Here is a 17,581-nt window from a genome sequence, read left to right as displayed (position 1 = left end):
ACTTTTGCTGGTAGAGTACTAGGTTTTAAACGACCGAATAACCAAATGCCGAATACAACTTAACAGGGGTATATTATATGAAATACATGATTGCCACTATATCATTTCAGTATATATATATATATACTTAATACATTGTAAAGAAAAAACAAAACAGTTGATATACGACTCTTCAGCTCACCCAGTGAGATTTTGGATATCAATTAAAAGTGTTTTCAAAATGATAACTTGGCCAGAAGAAGTGTTGCCTGCTAGGCCTATACAGTGCAAAATACTGTTTCACCCCTGAAGCAATAACATTAGGTTTCGCTTTGCAAAAATTCATTGTAAAATTTTTTTTTTTTTTGCGGGTCGGTATCTTGTAAACCTTAGATCTACACGTATCATACTAATGAATGTTATCTTCCTATAATTTGGATTCCGTACTGAGTTTTATATACGAACGTATACTGCAGATGTGAATAAACTGTGTTCTTCGATCGTATTGTATTTTACTGTAAACGTTTTATTTACGATTCGACTTTTCGTCCAGGAAAACAAAAGGTCCAGAAAACATCTGCATTTCAAACTGAATTCCGTCTATTCTCTGTTCCATATACATATACACGAACACTGTAGAGTCCAAGGTAGGCTTTCATTTCTTACATAACAAATAGAGAATTTAAAATATCACGAAAAATGACGAATTACAAATGAAGTTCTCTGCAGTATCCTCTACCATAAATGAAATTGTTGTTTTGAATTGTTGTTGAATTCGTGGATATAGATGGCAGCGACTGGGCGCCGGGTGATTTCCTTTCTTCTGATAAGTTGCATCATCAAGATTTCATCAGGTAAGTCACAGACAACAACAATGTTTGTCGTAGTTACAGAACAGCGTTTACTCAGACGTGGAGAGTATATCGATAATAAAATGAAAAGATAAATGCATTCATCAAGAATCAAATTGATGGTCCAACCTCCACCATCTCTCGGTTCGCATTGCTGCTTTCGATTCTATAATGGGCCCAGGGCCGAGTTCCATTGTGAGGAGTCAGATTGAAAATATTTTATTCATTGTGGTCCTAGGGTCAACAAGAAACCAAGGACTCATAAGGACCCACAGTTCCTGAATGGTTGATTTTTTAGTTCGTTTTAAATACGTTAGTTTGACTTCAGCGTCAAATCTTAACTCGTATTCGTGCTCCCAGTTCTGTATACAATGTTTTAATGTCTAGTTGTATAATAGCCTTAATTAACCGGGTAAATGAAGTAACGCTTACAGTTACGTTGTTACGCTCGATTGGTTTCCAGCTGCAGACGCGTGTTCGAAACTGCCCTGTAAAAATGGCGCCACCTGTTCGCGGGACAGTTCATTAAAGGGTTACAGATGTCGATGTAAAGCTGGCTGGGAAGGAGACGACTGCGAAACAGGTAAAATATCACCATTACTGATAGACTCATCTATACATCGCATGCATAGGACTCCGGGAAAATGCAAACAGCATATTCTATACCATTGTGGAAACTAATTGGTTGTTTGATTGAAAATATACCACAATAGAAATATCCAGACTACTGAATTATGAATGTCATGCATTTAAAAGGAAAAAAATAGATGTCATATACTTGAAGAAAAGATGCTTGAAAAGTAGAAAATATAGAGCATACAATTATGATATAATTGTCTAAAATCGTCTGAAAAAAGTTCCCACACCGGGAATCGAACCCGGGCCGCCTGGGTGAAAGCCAGGAATCCTAACCACTAGACCATATGGGAGATACGAATTCCTCCTTATACATTTACATCGTGACTAAGAAGACTATTTGATTTGGTGTCCCTTACAAACGCACACCTAGGCTTTTATTACAGCAATACAGGAATGATATTTGTTATTTATAGATATTGATGAATGTCAGGGAGTTCAATGTTATCACGATGGAAGTAAATGTGTCCAGAATGCACCGGGTTCCGGATACAAGTGTCAATGCGCTAATGGATACATTGGAACTCACTGTGAACATGGTACATATAATCACCACCAGGGGGTGCAGTTTCATGAAAAACTTAAACTTTAAAACGGTCACTTCGAAAAAAAATACGAATAAACCGGAAATAATTGAGTTCAAACGTTGTCATAAAACTGGGCCGAAATGCGTTAAAATACCCAAGATCTTCGGCAATCTTGGAAATAGGTCCGACTACAGCGACCGCGCTCAATCCCGTAGTCGACCATTTCCGGACTATTGTCCTGACTAACATTCGGTTGCACTTAGTTTGCATATAGTCGACTCAACTCCGATAACGAAGTTCGCCCGAGCTATTTCATATCGAGGCGGCCATTTTAAGTATCGCGTGAATATTGATCAAAATCGTGCGCGATCCTCCCAGTTTCATTTCCAATACGAGTTGCATCATTATTCTTTCTAATGTTTCTCAAATTTAAAGCCTTGATTACCATTGGTGAAACACTATACTATATCTGTGAATGAAGATGACTATTGTTCTATAGTCAAAACGTCGAATAAATAAATCATTAGCTTGATGAAACCTGTCGGAATTTGATCTTGTGGGATTTGAAAAAGTTTAAAGTTTTAAGCATTGATCATTGATATGATGAATGTTTATATATATCAGATATAGATGAATGTGTCGGGATAATGTGTAAAAATGGAGGACAATGCGCTCAGAATTTACCAGGTCAAGGTTATAAATGTGTCTGCGCTGCCGGTTATACTGGAAAACGTTGTGAATCAGGTTCGTATCCCGCCAGACGGTGTTCTTTGTGCTGCCCCAGTTATCCCACCAAATGGCGTGCCACTCACTGCACCAACTACTCCGCCAAATGGCGTGCCCAAAATTAATGTAGAATTTTAATAGCCTCCCACTTAGACACATCACTTCTGTAGACTACACTCACTGGCCACATGTGGAATCCCCTGATGCACACTAGCGCACCTGGTGGATCCTCACTTGCCATAGGTGGAATCCTCTATTGCCGCAGTAGTTGATGTCCTACTACACTAGCGACACCAGGTAGTTCCTCACCTGCCACAAGTGGAATCATCTATTGCCGCAGTTCTTGATGCTCTACTGTACACTAGTTACACACATGGATCCTCACTAATGGCCACAACTGGAAATGTCCATTGCCACAATGCTTGATGCTGTCCCATTGAACACTAGCGCACCCGGTGGATCCTCACTCGCCACAGCAGCATTGCCGAGTCCTTATTCAACACGATTCAGAATACTTTATATATAATTGATTAAATTTTCCTCTGTATAGATATAGATGAGTGTGTCGGTGTAAGTTGCGCTAATGGAGGGAAGTGTGCACAGAATTCACCGGGGTTTGGATACACGTGCCAATGTACACCCGGATTTACAGGAGTTCACTGTAAAAACAGTACGTAGATTTCATTTATCTATCGTCGCGTAATAAACACGAACAACAACAAAAAGCCAAACAAATATCATTCTGTACGAATGGACTGAAATCGTGTTTTTAGAGTCCATGGTTAGAGCTGTCAAAAAGTGAATGAATGGATTAAAACTAAATTTTCTATTTGAGAGAAAATATGTGTTCCCGCACCGGGTATCGAACCCGGGTCGCCTGGGTGAGGGCCAGAAATCCTAACCACTAGACCATACGGGAAAGCTGAAAACATCGTTTAGATATTTTTGATAATAGATTTTGATAATTAGATGAGTCAATTCAATGTGTTCTGTAATTTCATTATGTAATTATACCTTAAGATATTGATCCTTCATATCCTGAGTGGCCGTTAGTAAACGTAAAGATCACACATAACTTTATTGTGCCTTATTTATGTTGGGAGTAATTATTTCAACTGGCATCTTATTAAGAAGATGTACTCATGTGCTATACATAGGAACATTCGGGAGGTGATCTAAAAAGAAAACTACAAACTTCAGTTTCATCACTCGATAATCAATAACATATACATTTTTCTTTCAAGAAGATAGAAAACAATTTATTGATTGTTCATTTGTTTGTATTTCTAGAACACGCCATTGATCTAGCGATTCTAATCGACTCGTCGCGATCCGTCGTCGAAAGCGAATTCGAACTTTCTAAAGTTCTCGCTAAAGAAATCGTCCGACAGTTTGACGTGAAACTGGGGATGGTTCGAATCGCTACGGCTGAATTCAGCAGTAACGTCAAACTGGGTAACTGGCTAGAACAATCTGATAAAACTGACAGCGTTCTGAACGCCATTGATACGCTCGAATACGACGGAACTAGAGCGAATAGTTGGCTCGGGCTGCGGCACGCGAGGAAGTTCTTATTGAAGACACGTGGTAATCGGCGGGGAATCCCTCAAGTAGTACTGGTTCTCGGGAGCGGAGAAACGGAAGATTATTTACTTACTTTAGAAGCTTTAGAAGATCTGAATCGAGACGGAGTTCGAGTTTACTCAGTCGGCTGCGATACTGAAAGTAACGTGTTGTATACGTCACTTCCTGTGACGTCACATTTCTCATTGTCGCCCGTGGTGAAAAAGATCGAGATATCGAATGTTTACGCCCCAATGATCGCTATGGCGATACGAGAAGGTAAACCGACATCTCAATTAAACCATACGAGGACCTCAGTGTGGTACTCACTTCCATGGTTCTCAGTTTTAAATTTGCATTGTGGAGTTAAAAACACTGAAGAATTAATCCATAAGACTTAAGCCTAATTTTCATTGATAATTAATTTATTTTATTTATTATTAATTAAATTTGAAACTGCAATCTGGGTACAGCTAAGTGTTATCAAGGTCTGTGGACTATGTGGAATCTGACTATATGCGCTACAATGAGGGTCTCAATGACTACATAACACTCACATACGGGGTTCAACGATAAGTTGATGTGAGACGAAATTTTATAATTTGTGAAATATTCCATTGTTTTTCTACAGATACTAACTGTAAGTTTGGTTACAGAGATAACAGAGGAAAATGTATTGGTAAGATTTTTTATGATGAAGTTTGGGTGAAGGTGCGCTGTACGTCATCAATATTGAGACTAGATCGATAACCGGTCAATTCAATGCAATTGACGCTACATCATATCTTTTCAACAGAATTTCAAGTTAATTTTGTTGTTGTTTGTTGAACTTTGTAGATATAGATGAATGCCATTCTGTCGATCCGTGTCACAATGGTGGAGAATGTGAGAATAATCCTGGTGGTTATACATGCAGCTGTAACACGAGTAGAACTGGTCTTACCGACTGTCAAGGTATAAGCATAATTTTTCCCTTTCTTTATTTTGCCAAAATCTGGCGCTAAATTCAGATCCATTTCCACAGTTCTGGCCCCTGTTTTCCATAGTTCTGGACCAAATTCCACAAATCAAGACCCAGTTCCTCCTGAAGACCCATTTCCACGCTTCAGGATCCAGTTCCACAGATCTGGACCCAGTTCCACAGTAATGGACCCTGTTCCTCCTTTACACCTAGTTCCTCGAAATTTCTAATGTAATCTACTTTCTATAAAACTGTTCCACAGGTTGTGGGCTTATATTTGACTCAGAGTTAACTCATTTACCTCAGGGTTAACTCCAACACACAACAACTGTAGAACTGGATCCAGGCCCCTGAGTTAGATAAAAAATAGATTAACTTCCTATAATTCTCAAAATCTCGCTTCTGTTTTCTATCTTCGTTGTCTAGAGATACTTTGAAATTCAGGATTATACAACAGGCAATCTGGTTGGTGCCGCGTGTTTTCATGTGGCTAGCCTATGTAACCCTGAATAACTCGGGCTAATCAGGCATCGTTTTATGCCGCGGTGGAGTCTCGCGATAGCATTAATAGGTTCGAATCCCTGCCGAGGGAGGATGGGAAAAGTTGGCCCTGGCTAAGCTCAACTGTCAAGTCTGTAGAGGGCGTACATGTGTCGCCATAGTGTGCATGTCGTTATAAACCATTACAACAAAAGATGATAAAAAAATATCATATTACGGATATCTATAAATTTCGGCGATCTGTCATGTAAATCGCTTATATATTGTTTGAATTGCCGTGTCACGTTTAATAAGCACGATTACATTTTAACCGGTGGCATTTTTCCCTTCATCCTGGTGAAGTCAGCTAATCTCAGCCAGTAATTTGCCAGTGGTCTAGTGTGTTTCAGTGCTGTAGGTTTTTGAATTCTCGAAATCTAGAAAACAAAAAAATGGTGTCTATGTTTTTTTTTCATCATGCTTAGCCGTGCAGACATATTTCTAGAATGGCCAAAATCAGGCATCATATATAGATTATCCTTTATATTTTCAGTGAAGAGTGCGTTGGATGTCGTTATGATATTGGACAGCTCCGAGTACGTTTACCAATCCGAGTGGCCGAAATTATTCAACCTGTATCGAGCCTTGATTCGTCTGCTATACGTCCATCCCAACTACGTACGAGTATCCGTTCTATCATACTGCGAAACTGTGCACCAGGGGTCGCTTTTCGATACATGCAACGACTATAGCTGTTTGCTACGCATTGTGAGAACGTGGACTTGGAAGGGAGGTTTAGCTAAACCTCACATAGCGTTCAATTCGGCTGTCGATAACATCTTGAAAAACGGTGGCAAGTCTCGGAGTAAGGCTAAGAAGGTTATAGTATATGTAGGTAGCGGTGAGACAGATGATAAAGAATTGACAGCGATGGCTTTACACAGAATCAACCGTCATAGAATCACTCTCTACAGTCTCGTCTATAACCACGCTCGTTTCATACTGAATAAAATCAATCGACAGAACACGATTGAAATTCCGAACGTTCTGGATTTCGGGACAATTTGGAAATCGGCAGTTCAATTGTCGGAGCTCATCATGGCAGGTTTGTGTGCGTTAGTTCTATTACTGTTACCGGAGTCATCTACTCAGAAACTGGTTTTAGTTAACCAGTGGATAAATGACATAGTATTAATCGGGTACACGCAGTTCTACTGTGGCAATCGAGGATTCCACGTATGGCAGTCGAGGATCCGCCAGGTTCGCTAGTAGAAAGTTGGTCGTCTGCGTGTGTTCGACTTCTTCTACATTTCAATCAAATCTGATTGAACATTTCTCTTAAATGAGTCAATCATCTATGAAAACTTAACCGATATCCGAGTAGAAGAATGAAATTATTGTATATTTGGTGGCAGTTTAAAAATTCAGTTAAAAGTTTATTGAAAATGAATTAATTTTGACAACAGACGGACGATCTACTGCTCGCCACGCCTTGGGGATACTGGTTATGCGGGTTACCCATTAAAACTGGTTTAATTGATAAATGAAACTCGATTTTTACCACTGCATTTATCGTATTTAACCAACTCAGTATATTGTGGTACTATATTGTATGTTCCAGATTCTAAATGCAAATTTGGGGATTATTTTGATTCTAAAAAGACGAAAAAATGCGTAGGTAAGAAAACCTAAAATTCACAATCGAAAATCTAAATAATTCCTGAATGTTTTTTCCTCATAATCTTATTAAGTTTTTTTTACTCTTCAATTCAATTAATTTTCAAACTCTCGTCTTTTGTTCTTCTGTCTACATCTGCGGTTTTGACGGCCGTTTTGGATGATGCGAGATATCATTGAAATCTCGCAGGATCCAAGATGGCTGCTGCGTATATTAGATGAGTCTGTATTTGTAGACATTGACGAATGCGCCGGAAGTGCGGAGCCATGTTGTAACGGAGGGAAATGTCTGAATACAGTTTCCGGTTTCAGTTGCCCATGCGCAGCGCAGGATCTCAAGTGCAAAGGTAGGATGTGAAATTCATTTGTGTCTTTGTAGCATCTTCAAAATCGTAAGTGCTAGTTATCGCCATATATTCAATTTTCGACATCAGTTCTCCCATCAAACAACTGGATGGAACTGAACAATTTAATCAACGTTGGAGCTACCCCACCCAGTTACACATTCTAGGCTTTAGTTTAAAGTTAGTCTAACGACAACTTAGTTCTATAGTTGATCTACCAATTTTGGACCAGTTTTCAGATCTTAACAAGGTCTAGACTTGAATCACGACCGCTTGCATCTGGGCCCTGAAACGATGGGGTCAGTTGCTCGAAAGTTGGACACTACTTACCTTACACAATTATGACACAATTAAAAACTGGGCCCAGTTCCACAATTGTGTATAAGAGTGAAGTGTGAACTCAGGATCCAGTTCCACAGTTGTGAATTAGAGTTAACTCTGAATTAAAATGAGTTCATTCTCAAATCTAAACTCACAACTCACAGGTGTGCAACCGGGTGCCGATGATCTGTACACTGACTCGTGGTCGACTATCTATATTCTTACAGAATTACTCGTGGCTGATGTGGTGATCATGTTGGACACGTCATCCTCGCTTACCGCATCTCAATTCCCCAAATTAAAAAAAACATTCCAAATCTTAGCAACGAAATTCTACATAAGTCCTGAATACACGCAAATCAGTCTGACGCATTACGCCGATAAATTCACTACGGATCTACACTTGGGAAGTTGTTCTGAACTAAGGTGCGTTCAGAAATTCTTAGCATCGGCTAAAATCACCCAGACTTCGAAAAGCCCCGACTTGAGCAGCGCCCTGGATGGCGATACTGATGACGTCATGCTGGGACCGGGTGCGCGTCTCGGAGTCACGAAAATAGTGATATATGTAGGCAGCGGTAAAGGCAGTAAAAGTAAGTATGCACAGTCATGACTTAAATTTAAAATGCCGGTGTCTTAAATCATAAGTTTGGTCTTGGCTTTAAAACCAAGATGACCGATCCACAGTTTCGGTGTCCGTGTCAATCATGGTTGCAAAAATTTATTTCCAGCGTGAGTCGACAGAAAATATTTCTCTCGTAGTCTCGTAGATTGAGTATAAATAAGACGCAAGTTTAGAGTTCATGCCTTATGTTGTTTCTGATAATTTTCTAGAGGATCGAGTGGTGACGGCAATTGAACACATGTGGTTTGCTCGCGTCAGAATCTACTCCGTAGTACCGGCAGTCGGCACTGACCACGTCACACCTCATCTACCCGCAGAGTCGACCTTCAACTGGAGCGAATCAGTTTATTTCGACGTGGCGAAGAAAATTGCTCAAGGTCACCCATTATCAAAATTCATAATCATCTTTTACGCACATACAAAAATCACTACTACTTATGAGAAGAGAGAGGATTAGAAATTTAGAAGTTGTTTGAGACCTTAAATAATATATATATATATACATATATATATATATATATATATGTGTGTGTGTGTGTGTGTGTGTGTGTGTGTGTGTGTGTGTGTGTGTGTGTGTGTGTGTGTGTGTGTGTGTGTGTGTGTGTGTGTGTGTGTGTGTGTGTGTGTGTGTGTGTGTGTGTGTGTGTGTGTGTGTGTGTGTGTGTGTGTGTGTGTGTGTGTGTGTGTGTGTGTGTGTGTGTGTGTGTGTGTGTGTGTGTGTGTGTGTGTGTGTGTGTGTGTGTGTGTGTGTGTGTGTGTGTGTGTGTGTGTGTGTGTGTGTGTGTGTGTGTGTGTGTGTGTGTGTGTGTGTGTGTGTGTGTGTGTGTGTGTGTGTGTGTGTGTGTGTGTGTGTGTGTGTGTGTGTGTGTGTGTGTGTGTGTGTGTGTGTGTGTGTGTGTGTGTGTGTGTGTGTGTGTGTGTGTGTGTGTGTGTGTGTGTGTGTGTGTGTGTGTGTGTGTGTGTGTGTGTGTGTGTGTGTGTGTGTGTGTGTGTGTGTGTGTGTGTGTGTGTGTGTGTGTGTGTGTGTGTGTGTGTGTGTGTGTGTGTGTGTGTGTGTGTGTGTGTGTGTGTGTGTGTGTGTGTGTGTGTGTGTGTGTGTGTGTGTGTGTGTGTGTGTGTGTGTGTGTGTGTGTGTGTGTGTGTGTGTGTGTGTGTGTGTGTGTGTGTGTGTGTGTGTGTGTGTGTGTGTGTGTGTGTGTGTGTGTGTGTGTGTGTGTGTGTGTGTGTGTGTGTGTGTGTGTGTGTGTGTGTGTGTGTGTGTGTGTGTGTGTGTGTGTGTGTGTGTGTGTGTGTGTGTGTGTGTGTGTGTGTGTGTGTGTGTGTGTGTGTGTGTGTGTGTGTGTGTGTGTGTGTGTGTGTGTGTGTGTGTGTGTGTGTGTGTGTGTGTGTGTGTGTGTGTGTGTGTGTGTGTGTGTGTGTGTGTGTGTGTGTGTGTGTGTGTGTGTGTGTGTGTGTGTGTGTGTGTGTGTGTGTGTGTGTGTGTGTGTGTGTGTGTGTGTGTGTGTGTGTGTGTGTGTGTGTGTGTGTGTGTGTGTGTGTGTGTGTGTGTGTGTGTGTGTGTGTGTGTGTGTGTGTGTGTGTGTGTGTGTGTGTGTGTGTGTGTGTGTGTGTGTGTGTGTGTGTGTGTGTGTGTGTGTGTGTGTGTGTGTGTGTGTGTGTGTGTGTGTGTGTGTGTGTGTGTGTGTGTGTGTGTGTGTGTGTGTGTGTGTGTGTGTGTGTGTGTGTGTGTGTGTGTGTGTGTGTGTGTGTGTGTGTGTGTGTGTGTGTGTGTGTGTGTGTGTGTGTGTGTGTGTGTGTGTGTGTGTGTGTGTGTGTGTGTGTATGTGTGTATGTGTGTATGTGTGTATGTATGTATGTATGTATGTATATATATATATTATTTGAGGTCTCAAACAACTTCTTATCGTTTGTTTGTTTGTAAATCGCAGATGGAATGTGCGCATTCGGATTCAGTGCTGGGACAGATGCAATCTGTAAAGGTAACGTCAGTCGAATGAGTTTTCCCATATGGTCTAGTGGTTAGGATCACCCTTGCGGCCCGGGTTCGATTCCCGATGTGGAAACTCTAATTTTACTTAACAAATTGATCCGTGACTAATTGTTTTAGTTTTTGATAATATCTAGCCGCTTTTCCATATTAATTTTCGAACGTAAATCAGTTTTTATTTCATTTTGCCGTGGGTTTTTTTACTGAGCAATCCTACTGTTTCTGATTGCAGATATAGACGAATGCAGCGCTATCAAAATCCCGTGTGTAAACGGTGGAAAATGTTCAAACAAACTTGGAACCTATAATTGTATTTGCGGGACAATTCCAAACTGTATACGTAAGCTGCTTTAAAGTTTAACCCTTTACTTGCGACCTCCGTGTGTATTCGTCTTCAAAGAGAAAAATGTATTGAGTTTGCAGCCAGATATATGGAGGCAGCTAAAAATTGTTCAATATCCCAATTCCACAGTAGTAGGGTTTAAAGGGTTAAATCATGGACTCTAAAACAAATTCATTTTAGAGTCTATGATTTCATTAACTCTTATTACAATTCAATTCAATCTTTAATCAGCATAAACATTAAAAAAACATTGTTTGCAACTGATACAGTTCCGGGAAAATCAAGTATATACATAATAGGAGATAAACAAGCAATAAAAATGAGGCATAATCAACACTAATCACAAGTAAGGTAAGAAAAACAAAATTGAAAAAATAAAAAACATAATCGAAGAAATATTAGGACAATGCCAAACCGAGTCTAATAAATTTGGCTAGCTGAACAAAACTGGTTGTAGAATTCAAGTTGTCGAAAGTGGAGATTAAACTATTTACATCTAAGATAGATATATTCAATTATTTTCTCAGATTAGCGACCCTTTAACAACAGAAAATTCATCGTCCAACATATTACAGATACCGCACAAACGTTTTTCCTTTTCAATACCGCGGTGTCAACCTTTTTCAATTGGTAAGCTGTGAGTAGACGTCCGTGATTTAGCAACAGCATTTCTGAGGCTAAAATCTTTCAACACTTACAAATATTTTTCGAACTTAAAACTAGTTTTAACTGTTTTGTAGAAATTATAACGGGAATGATCACTTGATCTTATGTCCTTTTGCCAGAGATCCACAAAGATAGCTGTCAGACAGTCCCTAATACCCAAAATAATGCTATTTGAATGATGACCCTAATTGTGCCAAACATTTGACTACCCTAGATTTGATAGAATTGATTTAACAGTAGATATATAATTGCCCCTCCCTGTCACCTTCATTTTGTTTTAAAGAGGAGAATTAAATCAATAAATGATTTACCATATACCCAACGAAATTACTGACATCAAGTATTTCAAAAGCTGACATAGTAATATCAATATAAAGTGGAACCTCTCCCAACATCTTTCAAGTTTTTTAACCTTGGCACGTAAAAACTATCGGCACAGATTTAACATTTGTTTACAGAATCAGTCCTTTATAGATTCAAGACCACTTTTGAACTTTCAAAATTTTCCATGATTTTTTTTTGATATTTCAGAACGCACGCGTATTGATATCGCTATATTAATCGATCTATCTGATACTACCACCGCACCGTATTTGATAGATATCGGTAAAGAGATAGTTCATCATTATGCCATCCATCCGGACTATGTCAGAGTTGCTACTGCAGTCTACAGCGATTCGATGAAAATCGTCACCGATCTAGACGATTGTGACAATTCCCATTGTGTCTTGGATTCTTTGGATGCAGTCACGACCTCTGCTACGAAACAAAACGCGTGGCTTCCGTTTGAGAAAGCCGTTGATATTCTGACCGGTAACGGAACTAGAAAAAACGTTCCCAAGGCTGCGATAGTTGTGAGCAGCGGATCGGTTGCAGCTAAAGATCGGATGCGGACTCTATACGGAATCATAAATCTACCCGCTACTGGTATCAGACTTTATACGATGACAAATCGCGGTGCAAATGACGAGGTCGGTGACGTCATGCAACAAAGTATTAACGGCTTCGCTATTGGTCCAAATAAGCTGACGTCAGCGGGGATAACATCCGTTTCATTGGCTGTAGCCAAGGCAACTATAGATAGTAAGTGGCTGAAGCACAAAAACCAGTTTCAAAAGATTTCAACCACAAAAACAGATTTTAATCTCAGCATTTGAGGCGAAGTTCAAGATCCGGTTTCACAGTTCGTGGTTTTATCTGACTCGTCAGCTCAGTTAGTTTTATTTCTTGTATAGCTTGGCTTTCGAATCAAATTTCAACTGGAAACTGTGGAACTGTAGGGTTCGGTTTTGTCGAATTTGTAATAGAAGGGGATATACTATGCCGTATATATCCTTTGTAATGCCACTGTTGGGACCAATGAAAAATGAGGCGTTAATAACGATTTGGCAGCGTCATTAAAGCATGATGTTTTCATTGAATTAGAGTATGATTGAGCAAATTTTTCTCTGAAAAATGTTGGCGTTAAGTGAGCGGAGGCATTAAAAAGGATGGCAGCGTTATAACGGACTGTATGTACAACTATAGGCCTTGTCCAACCAGTAGATCACCAAGTTTTGGTGGCTGATATGTTTTTTTAGGTTTGTCAGGATATAACACGGACTGTAATTCTAGATTTACTTACGATTAACTGAATTAGATATCAAAATCGGTTTTAGTTGGACTTTTTAAGACTCTAATTGCTAAACTGCTTTTTCCATTAATTTTAGAATACAACAAAACTATACAGTTTCTTTTTAAAGATGTTGTATTAATCTTGTTATTTTTCTCTCTCATTCAGATAAAGATTGTAAACCTGGTTACAGCTACATCGGAGGCTCCTGTTCAGGTAATGACATCACCAACCTGCTACGTGCCTTCATAGAGTACCCCGACAGCTTATCTTGATTAAGCCCGAGATATGAATATTGTATTTGAATATTGTATTTGATAGATCTAGACGAATGCTCGGCCAAGAAACCATGTGTAAACAATGGAGGATGTCTCAATATGGATGCGTATTTTCTGTGTCCGTGTTCGTTCGGTCAGAATAACTGTATTGGTTAGTAGTATTAACCCGAGTCAAATTAAACCCAAACAACTGTGGAACTGGTTCTATAGTCTAATTAAACCCAGAAAACTCTGGAACGGGGTCCATAGTCTTATTGAACCCAGACAACTGTGGAACGGGGTCCATAGTCTAATCAAACCCGCACATCTGTTGAACTTAGTTCGGAGTCAAATCAAACCCATGAAACTGTGAAACTTGCTTCACATGACGGCCTAATATAACTACTCAAGACCACAAGGAAGGACATAATAAAAGAATTATGATTTATTTACTCTTTTTTCAGAAATGGTTAAAGTTGACCTAGCGATCATATTGGACTCATCAACTTCCATTTATAAAGACGAATTCAAACAACTTAAACAACTGGCCGTCAATACAATTAAAGAGTTTTACGTCCATCCGGATTTCGCGCAGATGTCAGTTGTCGCTTATGCTGATGCTACTATTACAACTACTAAACTCGGTGCTTGTAAAACTACTGATTGCGTCACTGCAACTTTAGCGCATCTTGTACACCATGATTTCCAACCTGAGACTCACACCGCTCTCAGTCAGGTCCGAACCAAAGTGCTTGTCGACGGTAGGCATCCTGTACCCGGTTTTATCTACCGATTTTCACTTTAATCAGGTTGACAATGATGATCCCTGAGGTCAGTTCCATAGTCGAGACTTAAGACCAAAAGTGGTCTTAAATCTTAAGACTGGACTTGAGTTGTTAAGCTTTAGAAATAAGATGGCCTTAGACTAGTCTTAAGTCAAAGCCCTGATTATGGAACCGGCCCCCTGAGTTAAGACTTGTTTCAATTAAAACCGCCCTTATAGATTTCTTATTCAATGAGATACCGACAAGGCTACTGTCTATCACGGATTCTACTCGTGGCAAGTGAGGATCCACAAAGTGTCGCAAGTGTGCATGACATTTATACATAGCTTTGGCCTCGTTTCATAGATCAATCGAGACTACTCGAGATAGGATTAAATCGAATTTCTATCCCTGGGGTTACAATCAAAATTGGTCTATGCATTTGGTCTCTTTAATTAACCAGATTCAATTAGAATCTATCCCGAATTTCTGGCATTTTAAAGATGAAACAACGAATTTTATTTTCAGGAGCTCGATCTGCAACTAAGAAGGTAGTGATATACATAGGAAGTGGTGCGACAACAGAAAGAGCTTTAACTATGTTAGAATTATCTAAATTCGAGACAGAAAATGTGCGAGTGTATGGTTTTCTTTACAACATACAGGTGATATTTTGACCCCGGACAGAGGAACCTATTTTCACTTCATCGGAAATGGTTCGGACCTAGTTTTGTCTATTTTCACTGAAAGCCAAAAAGATCGACGTTTAAACTGCATGTATCAGGTACATGTATCGAGATCTATAAAAAGGAGTTAGTACGTATTGTACTCAGAACTGACCCTTGAGATACAGCATATCTGATGTCAAACTTGTTCAGACCGTTTTATGATCACATTTTGTGACCTGATAGATCTAAAAGAGTCAAGGGCTGTACCCCAAACACTCATCGATTCCAATATCTGAATATATTGGCCAGTTTTGTCCACAGTATCGAAGGCGGCTCTAAGGTCAAGGGAGTTTAGTTGTACATGGCACGATTCCGTAAGAATATTTTCGACCGTGTATTTATATTCTGTAGGATGATGTTTTAAGGCTGATGATGAACAATTACTATTACACCGATATACCGTTTTCTCTAACCGCTGAAATACTGGCAAAGGCTCCTAAAACTATGGCTCAGAAAATCTCGAACGGTAAATGAATCTTATCGACAAGCGAAAGTCGAACGTCTTAGAAATATAGAATTTGATGAAGAAATTCATAACTACTATTTTTCACGTAGATCTCATGTGTCCATTTGGAAAAAGATATATCGTTTCAACTAAGACCTGCAAAGGTAGGCTTATGACGTGTGCCACAGAGGCTTGTCACGATAGCTGGAGGTCTAAAATCAACGATTCGACCCAGTATCCTAAGTAACATCTAAAAGCTTTTTCTAGGTCGTACCTAGGAAACTTGGTTGAATCTTTGATTTTAGACTCCCAGCTATCGTGACAAGCCCTTGTGATGTATGCAGTATTAATGTAATCTGATAGTTAATTGTGAATGATGATCTCTTGCGTCCATCATCGACCAACGAACATATCATGGTTTTCTAATATGATTACAAAATTAGCATAATTATCTAATCGTGGATGTAACGATTACACATATCAAATCAAAGGGTGGTTCGAATCTTGATCTCTCCAATATTGATATACTAGTTTTGATATTTTCTATATCAAATAGTTTGATCTTTATTTGTGATATTTTATATCAAACAGTTTAATATAATCATCTGTGTTTATGTCATTTCCATATAACTTAGTCATATATTTTGACACCTCATATCAAGTGGCTAGATAAATAGAAACATAAGTTTTGGTACTTCCATATCGAACAGTTTGATATATCGATACGATTGTTTTGATATTTTCAGATATAGATGAATGCGCTAGCGGGTTTCCGTGTATAACTGGTGGTAAATGTTTTAACACTGATGGCTCTTATGAGTGTAAATTATAATCGTTCGCATCTCATGTTTACAATACGAGAAATAAAAACTATTATTGCGTCTAAACAATTCAAAACAAAAATCATTTCTGGGTTCAGCCCCAAACGCACTCAGTCCACCACCCCCACACCTCCCTCGCACTAACTCATTCACCTCAAATTCTCCTTCACGCTAACTCTCTCACCCTCAAACCTCCATCGCTCTAACTACCTCCACCACGCTACCTTCTCGCCCAAAACCTCCCTCGCACTAACCCCTCACCTCCAACATCAGGCGTACTACTGCCTTTAAGTTCGTGTTCAAATTCAAGTTTATCGGACTGAAAGCAAAACAAGAGTATCTAGATTTTTACAAACCGATAGAGAAATATAGAAAAAACATTCAACAAGATTTACAAAATTTAGAGGCGACCACGATTAACTATTAAAGAGATGGAAGAGAATGAGATGAAGTTCTTTGCTTGGTTCGAAGAACAACGCCAGCTCCAGTGAAACGACTGTATGATTATTCATTAGCAGATGCGGACAGCGCACGCGGGTCCAGGAAACGGCGAGGGTGAGACTAAGGAATATTGGGGGTGGGAGAGAAATAGGGATGATAAAAAGGGTGGGACGAATAGATTGAGAAATAGGGAGAGGGAGAAAAAGAGGATTAGTGGGAGAGGGAGAGAAATAGTGAAGATACATAGAGGGTGGGATAGAGAGATTGATAAATAGGGTAACAAGGAGGGAGAGGGAGAGACAGAGGAATGGGGAGAGAGGTAAATGGAGAGGGGAATAGGGAAGGGGGTGGACAGGCAGTTGAATTGGGGAGATATAGAGGGGGAGAGGGAGATGAAGAGGAATAGGTAAGGGGAGGAGAAAGAGATGAATGGGGAGAGGGAGAAAATGAGAAGGAAAATGAGGAAATAAATCAGATACATTAAACAAACAATTCTCTAATTTACAATTAATATCAAAGACGTGCAAATTCGAGTAGATTTAACGCGTTTTAGGATCTGATACTGAATTAATGGACGGCTATTAGAGGTTGTATCAACCGGCTGACGCTATACGACGGCTACATTTAACATATGGACCCACAGGTAAACACTAGTGCAATTACTAAATCACTATGTAAACAACATCTACTCTGTAATGTTTGAGACATTTAAGGTTTTGTCACGATTTCCTATGATGTACACTCCGTTTCAAAGCGATCATTAGCACCGAGTGTCTACTGCGTAAAAATGCGGATATCGCGTGGGGAAGATTTTCCTCGAGTTTTAA

The 17,581-nt window shown here is 39.6% G+C and overlaps 1 protein-coding gene and 2 non-coding genes across 3 annotated transcripts; 1 reads left to right on the top strand and 2 right to left on the bottom strand.

The window, feature by feature from the left end:
* The first annotated feature begins 587 nt into the window (after nucleotides 1-587).
* On the top strand, nucleotides 588-16,373 carry LOC141899899 (collagen alpha-6(VI) chain-like). Its single transcript, XM_074786509.1, has 24 exons — nucleotides 588-626; nucleotides 767-833; nucleotides 1,294-1,413; nucleotides 1,883-2,005; nucleotides 2,618-2,737; nucleotides 3,270-3,389; nucleotides 4,010-4,561; nucleotides 4,914-4,961; nucleotides 5,120-5,236; nucleotides 6,277-6,828; nucleotides 7,345-7,401; nucleotides 7,637-7,747; nucleotides 8,293-8,658; nucleotides 8,900-9,067; nucleotides 10,619-10,669; nucleotides 10,910-11,017; nucleotides 12,218-12,769; nucleotides 13,467-13,514; nucleotides 13,620-13,727; nucleotides 14,020-14,316; nucleotides 14,848-14,984; nucleotides 15,399-15,513; nucleotides 15,603-15,656; nucleotides 16,239-16,373. The coding sequence occupies exons 2-24, from the start codon at nucleotides 767-769 to the stop codon at nucleotides 16,322-16,324; spliced, it is 4,077 nt and encodes a 1,358-aa protein (XP_074642610.1). The 5' UTR covers nucleotides 588-626; the 3' UTR covers nucleotides 16,325-16,373.
* Trnae-uuc (transfer RNA glutamic acid (anticodon UUC)) lies at nucleotides 1,688-1,759 on the bottom strand. Its single transcript has one exon. It is a non-coding gene; the product is annotated as a tRNA-Glu (tRNA).
* Nucleotides 3,567-3,638, bottom strand: Trnae-cuc (transfer RNA glutamic acid (anticodon CUC)). The gene has a single exon. It is a non-coding gene; the product is annotated as a tRNA-Glu (tRNA).
* Nucleotides 16,374-17,581: the final 1,208 nt, after the last annotated feature.

This window comes from Tubulanus polymorphus, chromosome 2, assembly GCF_964204645.1.
Source record: "Tubulanus polymorphus chromosome 2, tnTubPoly1.2, whole genome shotgun sequence".
Classification (NCBI taxonomy): Eukaryota; Metazoa; Nemertea; class Palaeonemertea; order Tubulaniformes; family Tubulanidae; genus Tubulanus; species Tubulanus polymorphus.
The sequence above is the reverse complement of the archived record's forward strand: the minus strand, read 5'-3'. Positions and strand labels throughout refer to the sequence as shown.

What these genes read in the sequence shown, in the direction of transcription:
- LOC141899899 (XM_074786509.1), top strand. Translation starts at nt 767, where the DNA reads ATGGCAGCGACTGGGCGCCGGGTGATTTCCTTTCTTCTGATAAGTTGC. An exon ending in CGCTATGGCGATACGAGAAG is followed by an intron (nt 4,562 to 4,913) that starts GTAAACCGACAT and finishes GTTTTTCTACAG; the next exon opens with ATACTAACTGTAAGTTTGGT. An exon ending in AGCCAAGGCAACTATAGATA is followed by an intron (nt 12,770 to 13,466) that starts GTAAGTGGCTGA and finishes TCTCTCATTCAG; the next exon opens with ATAAAGATTGTAAACCTGGT.